We start from the raw sequence: 26,010 nt of genomic DNA, 5'->3' as shown, positions 1-26,010 counted from the left end.
TTGGGCTCAGGCCTGTCGTGGCAGCAGAAGCTAGGCACCCCTTGGGCGGCCTGCCGTAGGCCCGCGGTACAAATGGCATCTTATGCTGAGCCGTGAGACCACATAAAGCTTCCTTTAAACTTGTTTAGTTGTCAAATGAAAGGCAGAGCTGCTTCACTAATTGCTCTGGCTAATTACATCTTTCCAAATCCAGGCAGTGCTTATTGCTCAGGCTGCATTGCCAATACATCTTATTGCCTCCTTGTTCTGAAAGCCCTGCTAAATTGCACATGTGCTTTCTGCAATATCATTTCTAAAGGCTGGCAGTATTTTCATTTAAATTCTGTTGAATAAACCAACATTGTAAAAAAACAAAAAAAATCAGAAAAAGATGTTGGGAATGCCCATCTGCTTTTGCATCGCTTTATTTTGTAGATAGTGCAAGTAGTATGGAAACAACATTTGGATTTCAGTTTAGTAAATGGAAGCACAGTGGCTTTTAATAGCTTAAGGGCTTGTTCTGTTCCTGACTCTGCTACCAATTTGATTTGTGACTGGGCAAGTCATAACACAATCAGGTTTTAAAAAAAGGCTTCCAGTTTAGGGGACCTGATTTCAGGCATTTGGGGCTCAATTTTGGTGATCTTGCAGGCATTCACAGCCCCTATGAGTTTCAGTGCAAGGGGTGGGTGCTGCAAATCAGGCTGCAGGTGTCTGACTTTAAGCCATTCAAGCCTTTAAAGTTGACTCTGGGACTTCTTTTCTAGTGCATATGATTATTCTGGATGAACATATGCATGAAGAGGTGTTTTGAGAGTCTTACATGAGCAGTATAAATGTATGAGTTGTAATTTTTTTATTCATTTATATATTACTGTAATGAATACTAATTTACTTGCTCTGGTGAAAAAGACAATGCTAACTCAGAAGACATCAGCTCTTATGTGGCGGAGGGGAGGATGTCAGTTTTGAACTGAGGCAGTTTGAGTCCTGTTACAGCTCTGCCGCCGGAGGACTATCCCTGCAGGTCACTTAGTTCACGTCACAGGGTTTGGGATTCTGCTGAGGCACTTTGAGACGGGTGCCTGGTTGCCTGAGGATGGTTCCCCTAAGAGACAGGCCAGCCTGTCTAAAACGAATCAGCCCCCCAAGCACTGATTTTTTTCAGACTGAAGAGGAATCCCAGGGGAACTTGTCTCCCTGCTTGGGTGACTTAGCTACCTGGTGGGGGGGAATGAATTGAAAGCTTAGCCCATGAGTGATGAAGATGCTGAAATACTCTTGCTTCTGGCTTGAGTTGGAGATACTCACTGTTAAAGAAAGTCAGGGCAGGAGCATCTCAGCTTGTGTTCCTCATCTGTAAAACAAAGCTTACCTGTTTCATCCCTAGCTTGGTGTACAGGCCATAATCTTAATACTGGAAATTAATTTAGCTTTCATTAGGGATGTGCCCCTAGAATCAATTATGATTTCATTAAATCTATTTCCTCTGCAGCCTTTTAAAATGTATCAGAATTAACAAGTGAGGAAAAGTGAATGAAAAAACCCCAAGTTCAGTTATGGAGAAAACATTATTGTTTAGCAGCTGAGGTGCCTATGTCTGTACCTGGCAAATTTTATTTCTGCTCTTCAGTGTTTATGAAAACAGGCCAATAAATATTATCTTTGATCTTACAAGTTAAAATGGAATAGGTGGCCTCCAAAAACCTTTCTCTCTGAGTATTTCTACTGAGAGAAGTCTCCATACATCAGACAGCAAATTCAGCTGCTGTCATTCCCATCTGAGGAGAGGCTGTGAATAGCAGCACTGCATGGTCCAAGATATTAGATTTGGGTGAACCAGCAGGAAACATGGGACAGCTTGGAAACACCTGTGTGCACTCATCAGTGCACTCATTCACACTTCAGCAGCTCTGAAATAACTCCCATCGTTTTAAAGCAGAAGGCATGGTATTTAGACTAATGAAGTTCATCCAAGCATCTTGACTTCTCTGATACAAAGGAATAGTGAAGGAATGTGTTTGCTTTCAGTGCATTAGCACTCAAGTCTTTGACTTGGGACTCTCACAGGGTCTCTGGATAGTGTGTCTGTACGGATAGCCTGTTATGCGTGCCTTCAGAGAGATACCGATGCTCAAAACTTAATAATTGAACAAGGAGCTAAAAGATTAATCTTCAATAAATCCTAATTACTTATATAAAATAAGGACATAGGTGTATTATTAGTTTGTATTGTAACAGAAAATGTAACCTTTTCAGTTTACCATGCCTCAACACTGGGATATTTCTTTTGCTATCCAGCAAGGTGAAGATGGCTTTTTCACTTGGCTCACCATGTTTTCCTATGCAGATGTTTGACTATCGTAGAATATTGCAGTAGATATCTTTGTCAGAAAGACCAGAGGAATGGTTGTTGTACTGAGACCACGGTATCAGCGGATACCAAGACAAAAGCAACAAAGAGCACATCATGTTTACCTAGCCGGACAGATGCCAAAGTACCCCTATGACAGGAGGTGGTAATAAAATCCCTTCTTCACCTCCCCTTTTCCTGCTACAGTGCTGAAGTACTGCTTGCTTCGGATGAAGTATAACCACTTCAATAAAATGAGCGAAAAGAATGGTGTCACTGTGATCAAATAGTTGTTGCCTGATCTTGTTGGTTACAAATAGAACAAGCCAAGCCATTGAATTGTACCTCTGGAACTGAGAAGGCTGATGTTTATTTAATATTTACTATGGTCTGAAAGTCATATTATGTAAAAACTGTCAGATCGAAGCTTGTCAAACAGCCTTACCCTCTGGCCGCACAACAGAACAGCTGAATGTCAATTGAGGACTTTTGCTGAGTAAAACTGGTGGAGCTTTCTAATATTAGCTACCTGCTGAAGTGGTTAGTTGAAAGATGGAGATGTATAATCAATGTTCTCTTCCCAAACATCATCCTTCTCCCTGTCTCTGTTTCATGCACATGTTAGGTGATGCAGGCACCAAGCTGAGGGCCCAGCTCCTATGCCTCTTGACTAGCTTTTGTGTAGCTGCAGGTTTCGTTATGTTATTGCAAATGATTTATGTAAAATGCTTTCTCTCCGTGCCACTTTAGCCTCATACTCAGAAATGGGAGCTATGTCCGTGAAAAAAGAGAAGGACTTAACTTGCTGTCCTGTATATCTGTCTCTTTCTTTAATGAAACAGGCATAAAGGGAACAGGCATATGCTTCCCAGTGTTGTATGGAGTAGATACCCTGCTGACTCAGTATCCCACCAGAAAACTGTTGCTGTGATCTCTTTAGAAACAATGTCACAGAATTTCATAGGGAAAATCCTGCTGCTTGACTTCTGGTGGTGGAAAGCACTGGTGAAATGCTGCAGGGCCAATGCTACTGGTGAGTTTTTGCAGAGCACCATGTGAGGGGTCATCCAGTAGCAGATTTGCGGTGGAAGGACATGCTGCCTCTCAGTGAGTCTTTGTTGCAAATACTGGGTTTGACTCTGGTCTCACCTTCACTGGTTGAAATGAAGAGAACAAATCTGGTGTTCAAGGAAGAAAAGCCAGAATCAAGACCTCACCTTTTCAAAAGCTGCAGAAATTTATTTTTGTGGGTTTTTTTTTTTTAGTTCTGTTCTGAATTACATTGTTGTGGATTTTCCTATCATTTCCTACCTGTAGTGTGAAGAATATGCATTTTTCTCACCCCTGAGAGAAATGTATTAAATGCCTTTAGTGTTCCCAAACCTTTACAATGCAATTAACTTTTCTATGCCAATCAACTCCAGCATCCTTTGTCAACCCTGGGATGCTTATAACTTGAATAAGGTCAGCAGATGTTGCCATGGATTTTTTTGCTTCACAAGCTAAGGAGGAATTAAATTTGGCAACTGTAGCTGAAATTCTCAGTGATTTACAGTATTAACTAGACAATGAAGTTTTCCTGCAGAAATAACAAGTCCATAGGGACTGAGTTAATTGCTGTTTTTCCGTGCAGTAACCCAGTGCGATCCCTCTTCAATTCTGCATTGTGGTAAATGCGAGCCCTGGCACTAATCGGTGTTATCCTTTCATCTGGCATTTGGAGCTCTGTTAGTGGTTATTTGTCTGGAATAATAACATTTGCTGACACTAATTTATAATGAAATTATTATTTAAACAGAAGAACAGTCTGTTTTTTTGCATCTCTTTGCTCTTGATTTTTTCTTCCCATTTTCACCCATAAAAACTAAAAGTTACTTGATAATACTCATTAGAAGGTAACTGATGTTTCTGATAAACCTCCAAAACCTCATTGTAATTTGGGAGAGATTCATTATTGTGTGTTTCTGTTTATGACAGAATGCAAAGTCTGGCGAAATCCCTTAAATCTGTTCAGAGGAGCTGAATATAATCGGTAAGTGCTACAAAGTTACAGTTTCAGGCATAGTGCTGGGTTAAGGGCCTTGATTGTACTTTTCCATTAATCTAACTCAGAGGTGGAAAAACAAAACCAACTGTGGACACTTGTGCTCATGCCAGGTTTTTCTGTCATTTTTTAAATGTTTCTGAATTAAAAAGAACTTAAATTCATGCTCATGCACTTGCTATTTCTGCAATTTTTGGTGGTCTTATTAAAAAAGGAAAACCTAAATGTGGTGTACCCAGTACAGTAATTCTGTTCAAATCAGTTATAGCAAACAACCTTATGAATTATATCTAGGTTTCATGTAGTCCTAATGTTTGAATATGTATGTTACCTATTTCCAGTGTGTACTTTCCAACATCCTCATTAGCTTAGGTTCAACTACTGTTGTTCCATCACAGTACAGTGAAATGGAATGCATGTTGGTTAGAAGATTGGCTAGGTGAATTTAGTAGGCTATCCCCATCTCCAGCATGTAGGATTCTTGTCTGGATTCTTTTCGCCAAATGTGACCTCATTAACCAAAATGTCTCTTTGTTGGCATATTTGCAGGTATACATGGGTAACAGGGAGAGAACCTTTGACTTACTACGATATGAATCTTTCAGCACAGGACCATCAGACATTCTTTACATGTGACACAGATCATTTACGGCCTGCAGACGCTAGTAAGAGACATTGTGAACAACCATTTTTGCTAGTAGGTTAATGATTGTTTTAAAACGATGCAAGAAAAATGCAGTCAGACATCGATCTCTTGGGTAGATAAGAAAAGGTAAAAGTTTGATCATGCCTGGAAGGCTGTTGCTGTTGGGTTCGTAGTATTCTAGAGGTGAACAAGTATTTATACAGGTATAAACTAGCTAAAAATTTGTGTCACTATTCCTGCTGAAGTGATTCAGGGTACCATTTGCAAGTGTAAAGACCTGGTTTTGCTTCCTGTTTCTTGAAGTGGCTTCGAATGTGTATAGCTTAATTTGCATCAGCTGCAGTGTAGTATGTTGAGTTACATTATCTAGGTCCCATTTAGTCTACGCTGACAGAAAAGGGAGTGCTTTTGTAAAGCTTGAGTCCTATGTTTCATTCCCTCACGTAGTTAGATGCTCTGTAAAAAATGGAAACAACACATTTACAACTGAATTTGATGTAAGCAACTTCAGTTGTATTAAGCCTTTACTGTTACATTCACGTGTTGACTTTGGTTCTGCTAAAAATGTATGACAGTGATTTTAATCATCAGGATTTGCCTCTGAAGAGACAAATCTTCTTTGTCTCTTGGGGAAGGATTGATACTGACAGTTGGGCGCTCCATTCTGAGGGCAGTTATAAAGGAGAACATACTATGCTTTTTTGGCATTTGACACACGATAAGTATGTATCCTATTTTCTGAACTCAGTGGGCTAATTATGAGGTGATCTGATTAGACTGGATGTTGGTTCCATTTAACATTCACCTAAAGCAACAGCACAGTAAGGAACTAGAATAAGGATCCCAACTATCCTTGTATTCTTCTGTGCCCTGTGGAATCTACTTACCCAAGAGGAAAAAGCTGCTTGTCACCTGTATGTGACAGTGCAGATGGCATGATCTCTCAGCCAGATTTTCCATGGAAAAAAGTTTAACTAAATGAAAGAATAAAGCTGAGTAGTTGGGACAAAAGCTCATGTTGATTATGTATCTTTTGAGCGACCACTGAGCTCTTTGAAATGCTCTGGAGTGAGTCAAGCTGAGACTAATAAATTCTGTTATTACAATGCAGTAGATTCTCCTTGTTAACGCTGTAATGACTGATATGCCCCTGTTCTGCTTTGTTTACTGAATAGTAATGCAAAAAGCCTGGAGAGAGAGAAACCCCCAAGCCCGAATTTCTGCAGCACATGAAGCTTTGGAATTGAATGAGTGAGTGACAGCACAACTAACATTTATTTCCTGTTATTTAAAAATCCATTTGATGATAGCTTAAGGCAGGGGGTTTGCTACAGTAATTTTTAACCATGATTACAGGCTTGTCACAGGAAGACCTACAGTGGGAGGAAAAAAGCACAGCTGCATGTTGTGCTAGCCACCCAGAAAATCCTTAGGGCAGTGATAACAATGGGAGTCTTCCCATTGATGTCGGTGGGCTTTGGATCAGCGTAGCGAAGTGGTAATTAAGTTGCCTCCTGATGACCATATGAAATATGGGATGGAGAGTTCCCTTTTGGATTTTTCAGTCATCCTGAACAGAGGGAAGAAAGAAGGGACTCATAAACACCTTCTGAAATACTCATTTCATAGTGTGAGAGAATATGATGTCATTTTCTGGGACTTTTGGTCTTTGTCCGTAATTTATTTTCTCAATGAGAAGTGTAGTATTCTGAGATCCCACAATAAACTCAGTGCTGTGATGCTTTACTGGCATAGCAAACTGTATAAATGTTGCCAAAGTGCATAAAGTAGAGAAAGTCCCTTAGGTTGCTGTCAGAGATTACTGCATTGTAGAATTCCATAAACTGGTGCTTTATGGATTGTCCTTCACATGTTTCATTAGAAGGAGGAAAAGAATTGTTTGTTCCTGGACAGCAGTTTAACTGACAGCATGTAGCATAAAAGGCTTTTGCAGAAGTGAGCTATAAGCCTATCCTGTTCTACTTGCATATCACAGAATCACAGAATGGTTGAGGTTGGCAGGGACCTCCAGACATCATCTGGTTCAACCCCCCAGTTCAAGCAGGGCCACCTACAGCACGTTGCACAGGACAATGTCCAGACAGCTTTTGAGTATCTCCGAGGAGGGAGACGCCACAACTTCCCTGGACAACCTGTGCTGGTGCTTGGTCACCCTCACAGTAAAAAAGTGTTTCCTGATGTTCGGACAGAGCCTCCTGTGTTTTAGTTTGTGCCCATTGCCTCTGGTCCTGTCACTGGGCACCACTAAAAAGAGCCTGGCTCTGTCCTCTTTGCACCCTCTCTTGAGGTCTTTAAAAACATTGATGGTTATCCACCCTGAGCCTTCTCTTCTCCAAGCTGAACAGTCCCAGCTCTCAGCGTTTCCTCATATGTGAGGTCCTCCAGTCCCTTAATCATCTTCATAGCCCTTTGTTGGACTCTCTTCAGTATGTCCCTGTACTTCTTGTACTGGGGAGCCCAGAACTGGACACAACACTGAGGTGTGGCCTCACCAGTGCTGAGCAGAGGGGAAGGATGACCTCCCTTCACCTGCTGGCAACACTCCTCCTAATGCAGCTCAGGATACCATTTGCTGCCTGTGCTGCAAGGGCACATTGCTGTCTCACGTTGAATTCAGTGTTCACCAGGATCCCCAAGTCCTTTTCTGCCAAGCTGCTTTCCAACTGGGTGGCCCACAGCAAGTACTCGTGCTTGGAATCTTGTTTTCACCCAGACCTGTTGTTACCTGCTCCTCAGCTCTTGACTCTTTGTGAAATGCAACTAAAGGCAGCGGCAGCCTGATTCTATTTCTGTATAAGGAAGAATCTTACCAGCAATGTGCTTTGTATCAGAAAGAAGTCAACAGGCTATATCCCACCTAACTTCAGCTGCTAAAAATGTGGCCATCGAGTTTAAAGTAGTTGCCTGGGCTCCCTCTATAGCCAATGAGAGCGACACCCCCATTCAGCAATTCATCCTGTTCTTAGATAGATGTTTAAACATGTGAAATGAATGGCTTTGTGAAGATGCTCCTTGATGGAGGTGGAGGAGCACAGATAGTTAAGAGATCTAAATTGGACAGCTAAAAGCTGGATGAGGTGACTCCCACCGCACATTTCACCTTTCTGTGAAAAAGAAATTTGTGTATTCCTAAGACAGCTAAAAGCTGGATGAGGTGACTCCCACCACACATTTCACCTTTCTGTGAAAAAGAAATTTCACCTTTCTGTGTATTCCTAAAGCTGCTTTCCTGTTTGTTTGTGGTTTTTGTTTGTTTTTTTTTTTAATCTTTACAATTACAGTTATAACTTGTTCTTTGCATATGACAGGTCTTACAGGTCTATTGATTCTTTTCATACCATTATAGTAATGGAGACATTTTGTGTTAAAACAATAGTGCATAAAACTAGTCTTGGTTTCCAAAAGGAGTGTGGCTCACTGATGTAGGCCACAATTGCTTAATGAGACAGTGCTTTACTTTCTGAGGCAGTTGTCAATAGGTTTACTCAAGTGGCTGAGTGATGCAGTACCTACACACAAGAGTCATGATCTGGTTGCCAGAATATTTATTCATCAGAGTAGTTCATCAGAAAGATGCCCAGGGAAAACTATATTGCTTCTGTATTTGTATATCTTTGCCAGTCTGCATGTCTTTGTACAGCTTTTACTTCATGCAACTTTCTCATTTTTCCTCTGATATTTTTGCAGGTGTGCTACTGCCTATATTCTCTTGGCTGAAGAGGAAGCGACAACAATTGTAGAAGCAGAGAAGCTGTTCAAGCAAGCTCTGAAAGCTGGAGAGGGCTGTTACAGGCGCAGTCAGCAGTTACAGCACCATGGTGCCCAGTATGAAGCCCAGCACCGTAAGTGTCTTTGGAGGGAATAGCCATTTCTAAAGGGAGATGGGTTCTGGAGAGTTCTTTGGGTTTTGGGTGGGTTTTTTTCCCTCTCAGAATGATGTACTCAGTATTTAACATTGTCTGGAATATGGCTGTAAAGCCAGACTATTCTGTTTCAGTGTTTTTGCTTGATTCTGTTGCTGGGCTAGCAACACTCAGATTACAGATGCACCTTTTCTTTGTTGTGGCAGAAAATATTGTAGCATGTACTTAGCAGAAAAGAAAAGATAGCAGAGCCAAAAGAGATCTGATACTCAGAAAATGCTGGACACTCTTTTAGGAAGTTGCGCTGAAGTGCCTTTAGCCATTTTGAAAACACGGGCTCATGTTGTGAAAAGGCATAAAGAATGATGGAAATGGGAGTGAAGTGATATTTTGCCAGCTTTTTTCCATCAGCTGTGAGAGTAAATACATATACAACATTGTTCTGTATACAAGTTAATGAGATCCGTTAACCAGTGTGACATTTGAAATGTTAGTTGCATACATTGAGAAAGGTCACAGAAACATAAAAATTAACAACTGGAATAATACAGTACTCTAATTGAAAGCCTAGATTTTTTTTTTTATTTCGCATAAGCAGATTTAGCTGCTGTGATGTTTCTTAAACCTAAGAAAATACATGAGGGCTCACTGCCAGTAAATGAACAAAAGGATAAATAAAGCAAAGTCTAGGTTATTTCTAGTCTACAACGGCTACCTCAGGCAAAAATAATACCAATTACATGAGTACAAGCACTAACATACTTTGGACATCTTCAGGTTTCTCAGGACCTGAATTCACAGCCTCTGGCTATCTCACATAATTTGAAGATTGCTGATAAAGGTTGTACATAGTGAAATTGTCTGTGATCTCTGGTTTCAAAAGTGTACACAAGTCTAAACCTGAAAACCTGAGGTTTTATAAAGCTTGGGGATAATATTTTAAACATTTGTTGGTTATAAAATGATATTTAGGATGATTTGCTTATTTTTGGAGAAAAAATAGAGAGCAGCTGAGCCCTTGAAGCAATTTTCAGGCTCTAGCAGGCTTGTGGTTGTCTGTGAAACCTTAATTTGTGCACTCAATCCATCCTGAGTGCAGAAAATGACAGCGATTCTATGAAAAATATACAATAAGGCTAATTAAACACTGTCATGATCATTATGTCCAAGACAACCTGGTTAAGTTTGTGCAGGCAAGTATAAGTATGGTATTTTTGTAACCTGTGGATGCTAGATGGCTACTGTCATCATGAAATTTAACACCCTGAAGCTTCAGTATTACAGCAGAGTAAGCAACCAGCTGAATCGCAAAATAAGTGCGTTGCCACAGAGCAGGAGCAGCTGAAAAGTGACTACCAGGTCTGGTTGCGGCTTCAGAGGGGGGGCTTCAGGAGGGCCTAGGTCATCACACTTCTCTATACTACCCAGCCTCCCCTTGATAATGTCAGTATGCACCCACAGATGCTACAGAAGTTGCAGCCTCAGATGGTGCCTTGGACACAGGGGCTTCAAGTAGGATTCTCTTGATTATATGCTGGACTTCTGCATGGTTTACAGAGGTGGAGAGCTCAGCTCTCTTTAGAGAGGAAGGACCATGGACAGATGTGTTGCAGTTACACCATGGTTCTGAGATGTCTGTTATTCCATTTCTGGTCCTTGAAGTTGACTTTGAGATAAAAGTTGACATTTCATCTTTTACAGGTGAAAAACACTATGTATTTTCTTAAACAACAGCATATTGCTCTATCTTTCTGCTTATTCATGTGTTTCATCCCCTTCATACAGTATTTCATGTTAGACCGTGAATTTTAAGAGTAAATAATGACTTCAAGTACCCCACTTAACCTCTTTCAAAAGATGCTAGTTTATAGAAAGTGCAGGCAGTCTTCTTTTTAAGGTGGCTCATGTCAGTCACCTCAAATCATTAGTCACCTCAGAAAATTTTGGCCTGAAAGGTTATCTCAATTTCAGAGTAAGTAAATGCCTTTTGACCATTCCTTCTGAAAATGACTGAAAAGGAGCTTGGCCTGAAATGTTTACGTCTTAGTTACAGTACGTAAACATGTTGTCATGTTTATGTCATTTATGTCAGATGTGACTAATAAATTGTTTATTAAATATATAGGAATCCATACAGAGATAAGGAATTACGTAATATGAAATACAGCTAAAGAAATTCCTTCCCTCCCTTTCTTATTTTTTTCTTCTAAAGTCAGACCTTTCAACCTGCTGCTTAATCTATCTGAAAATCATAATGACAGCTTTAAAACAATTTGTAGGTACTTGGAATGTTTTCAGTGCACATCTTGTTCTTATTATGAAAGACTTGAAAATGTTAGGAACAGACTAAAATCTTTACAGACTGCATACTATACACAAAGATAATTTGTAGCAGGTGTTTTGTATTTTCACAATATGGTAATTTTTTAGATGATTAGCTGTCCACACGTTACATTAGAAGTTCACACTGGAGTTATAGGGAAGAGAATGAGAAATGAAACAAATAAGAATTCTCCAAGAGAATAATTACTGCAGTTATTTAGTTTCTGTCATCTTTGCTGTTAGGGCATCTTCCAGCACCTAGGACTCTCATATCTGAAATGTATTAATTTGCCATCCATAATTAGCAGTGTGAGGAATTTGAAAATGATAATTGGATAACAAGTAAAGGCTCTGTAAACTAAAAGTTCACAGGGTATACTACTTTTCCTGTAAACATTAAGGAAAGAGACTGTTAGAGGATGAGGATTTGTTTTGCTACATCTCCTGTTAACAAGCATGTACATCCTAATTTACAAAAAGGGCAGGATATAACACGCATTTTCATGAACGCTCTTGTCTTAACCATATATGTGAATTGGTAATTAATTTAATGTTGTGTGTGTGACCACAGAGTTTTGTGCTGTGTTAACTTCACAGGGATTCTTCTTGCCTCACTTGGTTACTTGATGGTCTGTACCCTATAGCATTCTCTGTGCCTGCAGATCTGCTTATATTTCTCAGGTGTGAGGCCAACCCATGGGTCCTTATTGATACCACTGTATACCTGGGGTAATTTCACTGGTTTCAGTGATGCTATGCCACATCTAAACCATCAGAATTTGGCAATTTTTTATTAAAATTACTGTGAAAGCATTGATGATAAAGAATAAGAAAAAATGGCAAGAAAAGTGTGTTTCTTTTTGTGTTGGAATATTAAATGAACCTGTGTTCTATCTTTTTTATCTTAATGCTGTTTCTTTTTCCTCTTATACAGGAAGGGACACCAATGTGTTAGTTTATATTAAGAGGAGGCTGGCAATGTGTGCAAGAAAGCTGGGAAGGACCAGGGAAGCAGTGAAAATGATGAGAGATGTGAGTTTGGATTTGTTTCGCATGTGATACTTAGATAATAGTAGCATAGAAATGGTACGCATTTGCTTACAAGTTAGCATCCATTTCTGCTGCATGCAGCACTGCTGATAGTCATTTTATATGTGTAATGTACATAAAGATTATGTACTTAAGAGGTCATTTGTAACATTGCGAAAGCAACACTATGAAGTCATAAAATACCAGACAGACGGTTGCCCACACAGACTGAATTTCCCATCCTGGTACATATGCAGTGTAGTGCAGTCTTTAATTACTTGATTATGAAGTTACATAACATTTTTTCTGAAGCACGTAATGAATGCTGCCAGCTTAATGAACAGGTCTTAAGTATTGTTTCCTCCTTGCAAAGCTGCAGTTTGGCTCTGTGCATTGTTTATGTCACACTATTCAGACCTGAAGACAGTGTTATTTATTCATGCAAAACCTATTTTTGAGAAGTCAAAAACAAGTAATGAATCTATAATAAACTGATTTCCCTCTGAGATGGGGGATGATTATATCCCTGTTTTGTAGGCAGGGGAGCTACCAATGGTAGTCATAAGTCAGTAAGCTACAAAGCTACAAACCTGAAACATCAACAAATTTGAAACATTCCCCCTGATACTTTGGGGATGGCAGGAGGGGCAGCTGTCCACATAAGGCACTGTATATGTTTCAAGTATGTAAAATGCTCGAGTTTAGAGATAGCTGTGAAGGCCTAGCATTTCTTCAAGTGAGATCCCCTGGATACAGATGAGGAACACAGTTCTTTTGAGGACGTGAGTAAGGTAGCAAGTCTGTGACAGAAGGAAGAATGGAGCCCTAGAGCTCTGGGCAGATGATGGTAGAACTGTTTACCAGTTTCCTGTGTTCTCCTTTCTTACACTTCATTTTCCAGCTCCCCAAATGTAAGGTAGAGGTGAATCCAGCAAGATGTTGACTTCTGCAAGTTAAGCTGAAGGACCTAGATTTTAAATGCACAAAATGGAATCCCAGACCAGAATGAAGCATCTGTAGTGTGCTTTAGGTAGCTCGGATGAATGGTCCCAAAACCTGCCTAGTGAAAAGGGAAATTCTCACCACAAGTCAGTGGGAATTTTAATGGAAAAAGGCAAGTGACTTTTCTCTGGAGCTTAGGCACTTGCATCAATGGCAGTATGGCAAGTATGTCTGCCAGCTTGGAATCCAGCACCCAGCATCTTCTCCTGGAACTAGGGCACGCATGGGTATTTTTTGAAAGCATTGAGCAGAATTCATTGTAATACTACAGATCCTCGTCCTAAATAATCTACCAGATGGCAAGTGGTGAGTTAACTTTGTTTCCTGTCTCTAGCTGGGGTTTTTCATGCACACAGCTCTCACTCCACAGAATCACTAGGCTCCCAGACAGAGGTGTTGAAAAAGAACTTGTCAAAAACCCAGCCGTTGTACAGCTAGGAGTGTGAGAAAGAGGAACGAGGAAGAAAGACCTGGTTTTGCAGTCTTGTGGTTAGCTGGGAGAGTGTTGATTTCAAAAATGTTATTTTCAGTCCAGTCACCTCCACTGATTCTTTATGAATTTTGTTACACAGGCACTCGGGGACAAATACTGAAATGTTTGGGGACAAACACTGGAATTCTAAGTTCTGGCATTAATATGCAAGAAGGATAAAATTTTGAATTTCACATTCAAATGTCACACATCATAATTATGGCAACTTCTGGAGCTTACTATGGGCTGCTGAATGTGTTTTGAGATTTGTAGATAGGGCTATGTGGAACAGATACTCTGTGAAGCCGCCTTCTGCTGATGTCAATACGTATGGTTAATTGTGTATGCAGAGCACTGGATTCAGGGACTTGGGTGATCTATGTAGTCCTAGGTTTCTTATGCAAAGTGAGACCCAGAATGCTTTGATTATAATGAATGGCTTATTCTGTCACTAGAGAAAAAAATGTGTGTTGTTGAAGTTAAGTACAATGTGGATCTTGAAAGGCAGCAATGACAGGGAGACCCAAAGGCAACGTTTGTTAGACACTTGAAGGATAGAAAACACTCTCCAAAACATAGGAATGTTTTGCTAAAATGAAAGGACTGGATGCAAGGCAAAGGAGGTATAAAGATAGAATTTCAGCTTCTAGAGCTTCAACTCAGATCAATGCATTGTGTATTTTTCCACATACAGACACTGAGCCAAATCCTCAGAACTGAATTTAGATGCCTCTAGAGCTCTTCATGGTGAGCGAGCAGAGCTGAGAATTAGCAGGTCCCTAGATGAAATATAAAAGCAGCAGTATCTCTAGGTCACAACTCCAGTACACTGGGAGCAAGAGTAGGGTCAAGTCAGCTTTGCTGATGCTTTTCTTAGACTAACTTGGAGCTACTTATTTCTCATGAATGCATATCTTCCATTTCTTCATAGAAGACCTAAATAATATACTTAGAAGACATAAATAATATACTTATGAAGAAGTTTGAAGAACGTGAATGTGTCATTGAAGGTTTCTGTGTGATTGATGAGGGAGGAGATGAATTTATTCGCCCTAAGAAGAATATGAAGAAAATGTTGGCTGGGGACTGCTGAATCGAGCATCAGGGGATGGAGGGCGGAGGCCCTGTTTGTGTTTGAAGGATTGAAAACAGATTTCTCAAGACATGGAACATGATGGAAATGAAGTGTTAAGAGGTTCATGACACCATCTGGGAAATATGATTGGGATGTAGTGAGTCTTTGCCACTTTGAAAAAATAAAATATTTGAGAGTGTTTAATTCATTGCATGTATGAGGCCATCTTGAGGACATTATTGATGGATTAGATTGTCTTACTTGAATTTTATGTAAGAAAAGTCTGAGATCCTGCTTAAAACACCTCAGTGGAAAGAAAATGAGTTGTTGGTGACTTAAGATTTTAATGTTATGGTTATATACACTGCTGATAGGAAAATCATATTCTCTAATATTATATTGGAGATATTTAAATCCAGTTGTTTTAAAACTTTAGAAACAGAGTTTTTTAATTTAAAAAATGGGTAGGAATTTCTGTTGCTTCTGTGATTGATTTTGAGATGGTATTTTGTTGCTGGCTTTGCTGCTTGGATGTCATTCATTTAGTTGAGTTGAATTAATGAGAAATACAAACCTGTAATTTTCATGGAAGCACGTAATTGAATCATACATAGGTGTTGCTTTTGATTGTATTTCTGATGATAATTGTTTACTATATTTTGCTATAGAAACCAGCAGCTGTCACTATTTGTATATATTGAGTTAACTTGTGATCTCATTTTGATTAGTGTATTGTTGGAATAACTCCAGTCTAGTCAATGGAGTTATTCCAGTTTCATTCCTGTTTATACAGAGAATGATACAGTCTGTGAGGGAACTAGATCTCTCTTACTGTCCCTGAGGAGAAAGTCTACAGTGCTGGTTGCTTTATTTGTTGTGCTGATTCTGTTAGGAGGATTTAAACTAGCGTGTTCTAAATGATGTTGGAAAATCTGATACGTGCAGAGGTGAAAGTTCCTAAGTGGTGGCTGTGGGGAATCTTCAGTATCCCTTCGTTTTGGGATTTTGGGGACAATCATCTTTATAGTGGACAATGTTGCAAGCCTAGTAGCTACATGCTGATGAGCAAGCGATACCTTTTGTACCAGCTGCTCTCTCTCTCTGCTCTTTGCCAATTCCCTCACCATTACAATGGAAGAAAACAGAAGTGTGCTGGGTTTGTGTTTCCTGTTTTTCATTATTAAAAACAGAGAGGATGTGGAGGGTATGCAGAGACACTTCTTTCTGTACTTTGCAGGTGACTGGATCAGTGACTGTCTGCACTACTGAATTCAAGGGCATACTGACACAGTATTTCCTTTGACTGGGTCATTGGAGTGTTCAGATGAAAATGTACCGTGCAAGAAAGTGAATTGTCACATTAATTTGAGCTTCTTGTGATTGTTCTGGAGAACATTTGGACTGTGGAGCAAGCTTTCATTGAAGGATGATGTATGTTTAGGAAAGAGAAGAGTGGCAGGCAGAAGGTGTGCTAGCGGACAAAGTGTACAGAAGCTCTTAATTGCTTCCTCTTTCAGAGAGAAGATGAAAGAAACTTATTCTAGAGTGTCTTTATCTCCTACTCTGTGGCCCTACGCTCCCCTGAAGACTGCTTTGTAGTCTTAACAAGTATATGTTTGAGACACAGTGGAATTGCAACTTGCCCCGTGCTTTGCAGCTTTGCTTAGCAACAAGTGAGGTTTAGGGAGAGAAGAGACTCTTCAGGTCTTTCTTCAGATCTGGAGAAGGATAGAAACCAAAACACTTTTTAAGGGTCAGAAGAGTACATTTAATTTCTGGGATCAGTCATATCTGCTGAGAAATTACTCTTCAGATCACAGTAAAGGACGCAGAAGTCTACTTCTATGTACCTAGCTCCAAGAACCTTGCTGAGGATATTTCAGTTAGATGTTTATGTGTTCATCTCAGTGCTCACCTGAAGTCTCTAAATGCATATTTTATGCCACAGGAGACACTAAGGAATTGTCAGTACCTAAGCAACTTGTATTGTTAAGCGTGCTGCATGCTTATCAATGGGCTGCATGGTATGTTGTTTAAACATTCAGGCTGCCCAGATCATTAAAATGGTTTAAGAGGTTATGTCATTTGAAGGCTTCAAAAGGGTACTCAACCATACTAAATAAATTTTAATGATACGGGTAGGTTGGGTTTTTATCTTTTTATGACTAGCGGTGTTAGTGATTTTTGCTGCTGTAACGGTTCTGCAAATCTATCATACTTTCTTGGCAACCTCTTTTGCTGGGCTTTAGGTTTTCTGTTCAATATTCTTTTGAATTCTGTATTCTTGTGTGCATTGCTGATTTGCTCTTGGGTAGTGGGAATAAGTAGCTGGGACATCGTTCTGCACCTTGACTTATCAAGCTGTGTGAAACAAAGAGAGTACTAATTGCTAGTGAAGATGTTACGATCCCTAGCAACTTAACACCACAACTTCTGCAGCTACTTGCATTGGCAGCTACTGTCTTTCTCCCAAATACTTCTGTGCTTGAGGCAAGGATTAGCGAGTCAGATTCTTTGGCTTGTGTTACACAGGTCAGGCTAAGCAGGCTGCTCTGCCTTGAGTGGGATTCTAGCTTTATTAACATCTGTAGCAGTTATTTAAAGTACCATTTATTAAAATTTGAAGGAAAAGTACTTCTTAGTTAAACGAGACCAAGAGTTACCTCATAAATTTTAGAAGAGTGCTGCTCTTGTGAATGGTGACATTTGCCAATCTCTACCACAGAGTAGTATCTTCAGTTAATTCTTGTTCTGACACACAAGCGTTGCAATAATAGCAAGTGATAAATGCTGATTTTAACATTTCCATATGCCTGTATATTCAAACGTGGTTTGTTTTGTCACATTCACATGTTATGGCTAAGTGGGAGGGGTGGATTGGAACATCTCTCTTTGCATGGGCTCTTAAACAAAATGGAGGCTCCTGTGATTCCCCTGATGGTATTTATCCGTTCCCTTTACCTGCACGTGACTCAGACCCCTCACTTTTCATCATGGCTGTGACCCTGCACAAAACCCTCAAAACCTAAAGATCTGATGACTACTGTCTAAACGTGATAATAATGTTTCTCATAGAAACTACAGGTTTCCAGCATTGTGACTTTATTAAGACAGAATATAGTCTTAGAATGTAGTCACATAGTCTTGGTAGGAGCCCTGGTAACTTGGACTGCTTTTTGTCTGCCCTCCTGCATCACTCCATGTTCAGGGGCTTTGTATTTTCCTTTAATTATGCTCTTCCATTTCTCTGGAATCTCCTAGCCCTCTTTTGAGCTACTAGCTCATTTCCTCACTTTAATTTCATTTAAAAATCTACTTCTAAAAATATGGCAAAGTTTCTATGAAGAGTACTTTGGGATCATGCAAATAAAAGAATGTTTTTGAAGAGGGCTATGAGTAATGATTTTATTTTCATGCTTTATAAAGTTACTAATCTTTGATGTAACAAACATTATTACAATTTATCATTGTTACTACTTTTATGTGATGTGATTGTTTAGTAGTAAAGGTACATCTGGAACAGCAACCTGTGCTTTTCTGGTTTCATGCCACATCTGCCTTTAAAATTCTCTTTATTCCTGAAATACGTGCATTTTTACAACACAGTCTGAATAACAACATTTTCATAATTACATTCCTTAAAGAATTCAAGTTATACTCTGAAGGCTTTAATCCTCCAATTAAGAGAGAACATAAAGGCTGCATGTTCTAGCATATTTCCTTAGAGTTTACATATTTGCTAAGGTATTTTTCACTTTATTGACTCATTGTTAATCCTACATTGAAGAGAAGTCATATTATCTGTGAGTATTATGGATCACTAGGACTAAACTCACATTTGCCAAATTAAAAATGGAATGTCAGCAAATTTTATACCTGTGCCATCGCACAGTTAGTGTAAACTGGATCTGGGTCTCTTTTCTGACACTCTGAAGGTCAGCCATTAGATGACCTGTCAAATTCCCTGAATTCCACATATGGATGAAAATATGTGGATCCTACAGCTAATCGTTTCCAAGCTCCAAAAGAATAGGGTCTGGCAGATTTGGCTTCATAGCTTCTATCCTCTCTGAGCTGTGAAGGAGTAACTGCAGAGCTGCTTCCAAACAAAACAGTGATTATTTGCCAAAAGAAATGTAGCACATAGAGAAATGCATTAAATGACAGAATCCTACTTTTGCTGTAATTAAGCAGAACTTTAATTCAGGTAGGTCCAGTGTATTTCAGATCGTTTTCCAACTCTTGAGAGCTATGGGAGTGTCTGTTTGCATCACATGAATCCCACTCACAATGAGACCAGGCTGGAATGAGTTGCACTTCTAGGACCAGGACTTAGCCTAATTTTTAAGCATCTGACATTGTTAACAGAGCTTTTTGGTGTGCTAGCCTTAGTCTGCTGACAGTGTTTCTTCCCTTCTGTCCTTGCCAGGTGAGCTGGCCAGGAGAAAAAACTTAAGCATTAGTGTATCTAGTAGACATCAGAGAATCAATGTGGAGTGACATGTTGCAAATGCCTCAAGCCCTGGGTAAGCTTCAGTCAGAGCTTAGACATCTGAAAGCTCAGACAATGAAGCCCACGGAAATTGAGGTTTCTGTTTTTGTACTCAGAAATGGCTTGGAGTTTTGCCTTTTCTACCTTGATCAGTTAACAGTTCTTACAGATTGCAAGTCATATATAAGAAAGCAGCTAATGCAAAGAGCTTGTGAAAAAACGGTGCTATCCATATTGTGTGATTCTTCTATGGTGGTGGACAGTAGCACCTGGAAGATGGCAATCTCAGTCATTCCTCTTTTAGGAGACAGATTTCACCATTTCAGATACCCACTGTGGGAACAGATAACACTAGAAATTAAGGTTGCAACAGTTTCACTGTTTGCATTGAATTTCTCTTGTTTGCTTGTTGTTCTTGTTTCTTCATTTTAAGCTGAATTCAGTTTTCGTATTTATGAATGCATGCAGTTGAATACATTGACCTAAAAATGTTTTTGTTTGTTTGTTGAGAAAATATGAGTATAAGCAGCAATGAATGATTGCATGCCGTGTCTGTAAAATATGTGACCATGCATACAGCCATAATGCAAATGGAGAATAAATGTGTCAACACCCGGTTATATATAAGATCATTCATTTATCCACTTCTGTATTCCCTTGAGTCCCATGGTCTAGTTGTAGGCATAAACTGTACCTTAAAGCTGTCTTCTACACAAATAATGTATCGCTGCTAATCGATGCATGACGTTAATGTCATCACAGGGAGAATAACGGATGCAACAGTTAAAGCTACATTCCTTGAAAATGTTTCAAAATTTATATCTAAATGAGAAAATGCTGATGACTGAAATATTCTTAGGGAAGGGAGCCCTCTTCATTAAACTGTTCTGTGGGAGATAAAACTTGCTCCTCATCCAATAAATCAGATGTGGATTTCCTTGTACCATAAAGCATTTTTTGTGATCATCACGTTTTCATATCCATCACAAAATTGTTGAACCTACACCCTGCAATATGGATTGGGGTGAGTCTGGAAATACAGCCCTCCTAGGACTAGTGATAAGGTATCCGATTGTGTCAGACTTATTTCCAGAATTTTTCTGCAAAGTTATACTCCCAAAATACTATTTATCCAAAAAAATTAAAAATTACTGCAAAAGCTACCATTTCTGTATATTTGCAGTATACCTAATGAGTCTTTCAATGAAAAGCAGTTCCACTTTCTACACATCTATCTATTTCCCCCAAAACATGCAGAGCAATTGGAACAGAGTATCACCTAACCCAACCCCGGGTCTGAATGTTATTTCTAGAAAGTATTTTGACCAACATTGATTTCAGAGTAAAATCCTTGTGAACATAGATTTGGTATGGTATATTGAGTAGCTGTTTGAACATCTCTATATAGTGAATATGTATATGAATTGTGAATTATATATGAATGCATTCATAGCTGTGTGGTGTCTATTTTCATATAGTATGAAAATAAGCTTCACTCAGTAGAGCACAGCTCTTTCATACCATCTGAGAAACAACTAACTGGAATTTTACAATGAAACTTTTAGTCCTACCTAGTGTTTATGTAAAAAGCTGTAGCGGCTTTGGTGAGAAATCTTGAGTCCTGAATTTGATGACTGTCTCTTGAGATCTTAAGGTGTGGAGAAAGACGATAACAGAGCCTTTGGCTTTTCTTTAAGTAAGTGCAGTGCTTGCCACTGAAGTGAAAGCATTTGTCAGGTTACAGTAAAGATGTGAAGAGAATTAAAATTGATAAGCCAAACAATTTGGCAAATGTTAGTCTGTAACTTAACAGAAAATAAATCTTCGGGTGCAAAGGGAGATCTGTGCCTCTTAAGCTAGAGTCCAGATTAGAGCTCGATGCTGTAAGGGTCTGGGGAACTCAAGAGTGCATTCTTCATCCCGTGTACAGGAATAACGTGCCCGTCTTTACATCTCTGTGTGGGGTGTGAGCCAGCCTCTCTCTCCATCTGCTGGGAAGGGGAGCAGGCTCACAGTCCACTCTCCATTGCTCCTCAGCATGACGCAGTATTTGGCCTGCCCTGACCATCTAGCAGGCTTATGTTGCAACCTTTATGGTGGGTTTTTTTTCCTCCCCAGCATTTGCTTTCACTATGAGGCCTAAAAGATGACCTGTCATAATATTCTTCCATCTAAGTGGTTTTACTTTCTGGGAAGTTTCTCAAAAAACAAGTTTTTACTGTGACTGAAAATGATTTGCAGTGAAATCTATATACTCTACATCCTGAGATGACAGAAAAATGAGTTCATGTCCTCTTTTCTTTTCTTCTCTTAATAGCAAATGTGCTGTCGGTTGTGCACAGTCAATGTTCCAACAGCCAAGTGGGTACTTAGAGGTGTTTTATTTTTGTAGCTACAGTATCAACTGAGTTTCTTACAAGGGGGTTGAACTTCTTAACGTTGGACCTTTCCCAGATGAAACCTTTATTAACACTTGTCAGTTTGGCGGCCTGGCAGTACAGACAGTGACCTTCATTCTACTGCTGTGTTAGGCAGGGTTTGTCACTCTGACATGAACCTAATTAAAATAGAAAAAAATAATCAGTGAGTGATGTCAGTGAGAAACTGAGAACCAGAGTAAGAGCTTTTACTGGCCACAGTACAGCTATAACTATCTGCAGCTCTTCCCTTTTCTTCACTGATGGAGGGAATGTTATTCTGCCAGCTATTATTCATTCTCAATGAGCAGGGATAATCTTTCATAATCCCTTAGAGGCCTTACTTTGCAATATGTTAATTCTGAACTTTAAATCACTATTTACTTAGGGCCAGATTCTGTCATGCTTTTTCTTGCCAAATAGTAGCTTCCTCTGTTAAAAATGCAATAGTGAGTAAGGACAAGAATGAAGAGAAGTAGGCTTTATCCTGGATCCTTAACTGACAAATCTAACTATGTGAATTTTCACCTGCAGTTATTTTTCTTCATGAGCAATGACTTAAACTTTTTATTTTATTGTCAAATCCTTCCACTTACCTAGATGAGCATGAAGGCCTGTAGTCTATTTTTCAAACACTGGAGAATGAGAAAAGCCTGCAAACTATGCAATTTGGTTTGTGTTCTTTTTCACAGGTTCAGCTCCTACCATTGAAACTAGGAGTTTTATGGCCATCCCCATGCCACTAGTATCAAAAATTTGATCAGCTCTTTCAGCTGCTGTCTCAGTGATCATGATTCACACCAGAAACTTATATAATCAGTTAAACAAAGCAGTGCCATCCTTACCTTTGAAATTTTAACAATTCTCAAACTGCAGCAAAGTCAGTACTATCCAGATAACCAAATTTAGACAGACTTGTCCCTTAAGGTCAGAATAGTTCTTAGATTAGTTTATGCCAGATGATTAACACAAGGAAGAAATTCTCTGTGCTTTGCATCTGTTTACCTGTTAAGGTCTCAACAGAGTGAAGAAGCTCTATTGCATTACCTGTTTCTCATTTTCTAAAGTTCTTGGTCAATCTCCACCCCTCTTGTTTCAATCCTATCTTATTTTTGTTTATGCTACCTGTTTGTGAGATTAAGATTTGCTGGTTCTCATCAGTTTCTCTATTTGTATCTTCAAAGGTAGGTTTATTAAGTGACAGAGTTTTCGGGTCTAGGTTACTATTTTCAAATTGAGCAAGGCTGACCTTGAATAATTTTCTTTACTTGGCTTGCTGTAGTATTTCTGTTCTCGTAAACCATCTCAGAGAGACTGGAAATGATAGTGTTCCCCTGCAAGTTCCTGAAGAACAGCAGTAATATCAGCTGTCCGAGTTCTACACTGTGTGGGACCTTTCTGTGCTGAATGTACATCATGTAAGTAGTTAAGGTGTAACAACTGTAAAGAGGGCAGAAGGAGGCAAGGATCTTTTAACACTCAGTTCTTTAAGAGAATCACTCTCACAATAAAAAACGCAATTTAATCAATTCTGCAGTAAAAAACATGGATGCTTCTAATAAGTGAGGCTTCAAAAAGAAGATGCAATAGAATATCAGCTTCAGTCATTTGAATCTATGCAGGCACTGAAACTGAGGGAAGTCTAAGAACAAAAATTCCTGGTCTCTCAAAGGGTTAGTTTGTAAAGTAAAGGCATTTACATGTAAAAGGATTAGATTATTTATCTACATATTTAATTCCATTTGTCATACAAGATGGATTCTTTAGTTATGGTGTTAATTTGTATAAACTTTACCTTCCTATTCTTCCTGCCTTTTTTTTATATATTGGCCACAATTGCAGTTGTGTTCTAAAGTATCCACCATTACAAATCCTAGTACCGCATACTTGGTAATATAACTGCATATATGTAAGCTTCTCTCATTTGATTTTATTCTGATTTTTTTCAATGTATTTTCTGATTTTTCTACTAATATACCAGAGAGGTGCTAGATTACTTACTACTGATATGCAGGAGCTACATTGTTGAAGATTCTTTTCCAGTACAATAAGATAACTTGTTCACTTTGAAGAAGCCTGTTAATTGAAGGAGACTTATGTATTCAGGCAGCTGTGCTCTTGGATTTGACTAATTACATCCTATGCAAAGCATGTCTTTTCAAGAAACCTGACCCAGTGTCCATTAAGAGCTCAGAAATTTCTGAGATCATTGTGAACTCTGGGGAAGAGCCAAGAACAAGAGGAATTGAGGGTTTTTAACTTGGTGTTGGTTATTTCAATGCGTTTTGAACAAGAAACCCTTTTCCATGTTAATAATCTAACCCTTTCATATGTTATTGATTTTAGTTGATGAAGGAGTTTCCTCTGCTCAGCATGTTCAACATCCATGAAAACCTGCTAGAGGCTTTGTTGGAACTGCAAGCATATGCGGATGTCCAGGCAGTCTTAGCAAAGTATGATGGTAAGTTCATATATATTTATATTTTCTCTATACGGTACACACAGAAGCAACGTTTCTAAGTCAAACTCTTAAAATTTAGGAAACACTATAATTAAGGTGGTTGGCACAAGCTTCATAGATGCATTTACACAGTCCTTAATCCAAAGATGAAACATGGTGCATTTTTTCTGCCAACCCATGCTTAATTCAGTGTACAGGGTAATGGAACTCACTAGCAGCTCTTCAGTGCTTTCTTGCTTTCTGTTCATATTTAAAGAACGACTATTTAGGTTCTGCAGACTTTTTATTGCATGCTATTCAAACCTTGTCAGAAGAAAGGATTATCAGTTCCCGTGTTGACTTTTCTATGAATGTTAACTTAGTAGCATACAAGTGCTTTACAAACATTAATTGATTTAACTTCACAACAGTCTAGTGAGTAGCAGACTTCATGTCTTGTGGGGAAAACTTGGAAAGCTCAGAAGACTAGGTGAACTTGTCACATTATTTTTCAGTATTTTTCAGTAAGCATTGGTTTATGCAGAATTACATCACCTTTTATGTTCAAGTCACAGCTCCTGCTGACTTCAGCTTTAGCCCTTTGAACTTGAATTCAAGACACCAGGCTCTCAGAGGAAGGACAGAGTAAGAAATGCCAACTGACATACTTTGTCTAGTTTAAGTTAAATAGGTTTTCCTTGTATTGTGTACAAACTTTGTGACAGGAAGAGGAGCACAATCCAGTTCTCTTGAGCAGCATTCATGAATGTGCACAGCGCCACTCTTCATTCTCTTCCTGCAGTCCCTGGCTTACTCAGTATCCTCATTCCAAGTTCTGCAACAAGTGAATCAGGAATCCTACAGCCATCAGTTTCCTGTTGTGTTACTACACAGTCCTCATTCATCCTCAGAAAAGTCTCATTCTATGCACTGGAGTATGGCAAGGGAGTTTATGAAAGGAACATCATGTAATCATATAACTAAAAATTAGATAAGAAGTCACATGAATTAAAAAGCTGAATTAAGTGAAACAGGCAGCCTTAATTTTGATGTTTCTTAACTTTTTCTCTAGGTTGAACTTGTAGCCTTTAAAATGTTCTTAATTACTAGCTCTTACAGCCTTTCCTGTGTTCTTTGAACAGAGATTTTAAGGCTTGTAATTTCCAACGTTTTTGAAAAGGTAGATGGACATCATTTGAGGTACTGTTGTATAAATGTCTACCAATATGGGCTCTGGAGCCTGTATCTACAGTGCTTTGGCCACTCATTCTCTTTGATTCTTTGAAGGACTTTGCATCCTTTCCACCCTGCCCTTAGCTGATCTGTCCCGTTTGTGTACTGAATTGTCTCTTACTTCTCTTTTGCATGGTTGGTTTCAGATTTCTGTTGCTCCAGCTTTCTGTTGCTCCCAGTTCCTACCAAAAGCTTCTTATTCAGCCAGTACTGCTCATTCCCGATTCCATTCTTCTGCCTCTCCTAACTATCTATCCCAATCTTCTCTTCAGGGCAGTGATGGTCATGATACATCTCCTCACTGACTTCCCAACTCCTGTCTTACCAGACATCTTTTCCATCTACCCTTTTCTCTGTGGCTTCTACGTCCTCTTTATTTGACATTCTCTGCTGCATTGCCTGGATGCCAAAAAGCAGAACAGTATGAGCCCACACAGAGGCTTCTCGCTGTCATCCCCAGTACTTGGGCCCATATCATCACATGGAACAGTTGCAGGGGGGTGATGCATAAGTTTATTGGAGTACTGAGAGAGAAGTGTGTACTTGATGAGCAAAGAATTTTTTTGGGGTATAACCAAAAAAATTGCAGAAGCTTCCACTGAATATGTGCTAACTGCTTTCT

General features: G+C 39.3%; 1 protein-coding gene across 1 annotated transcript in view; it reads left to right on the top strand.

The window, feature by feature from the left end:
* The first annotated feature begins 4,302 nt into the window (after positions 1 to 4,302).
* Positions 4,303 to 26,010, top strand: part of LOC104619767 (suppressor of tumorigenicity 7 protein homolog) — a 57,465-nt gene continuing 35,757 nt past the window's right edge. Inside the window, exons 1-6 of the mRNA XM_010285766.1 lie at positions 4,303 to 4,364; positions 4,926 to 5,041; positions 6,198 to 6,273; positions 8,731 to 8,885; positions 12,163 to 12,260; positions 24,062 to 24,176. Of these exons, the coding sequence (XP_010284068.1) occupies positions 4,303 to 4,364; positions 4,926 to 5,041; positions 6,198 to 6,273; positions 8,731 to 8,885; positions 12,163 to 12,260; positions 24,062 to 24,176 (622 nt within the window). The remainder of the gene's footprint in view (positions 4,365 to 4,925; positions 5,042 to 6,197; positions 6,274 to 8,730; positions 8,886 to 12,162; positions 12,261 to 24,061; positions 24,177 to 26,010) is intronic.

The sequence above is a fragment of the Phaethon lepturus genome, unplaced genomic scaffold, assembly GCF_000687285.1.
Source record: "Phaethon lepturus isolate BGI_N335 unplaced genomic scaffold, ASM68728v1 scaffold5694, whole genome shotgun sequence".
NCBI classification, from domain to species: Eukaryota; Metazoa; Chordata; class Aves; order Phaethontiformes; family Phaethontidae; genus Phaethon; species Phaethon lepturus.
The sequence above is the reverse complement of the archived record's forward strand: the minus strand, read 5'-3'. Positions and strand labels throughout refer to the sequence as shown.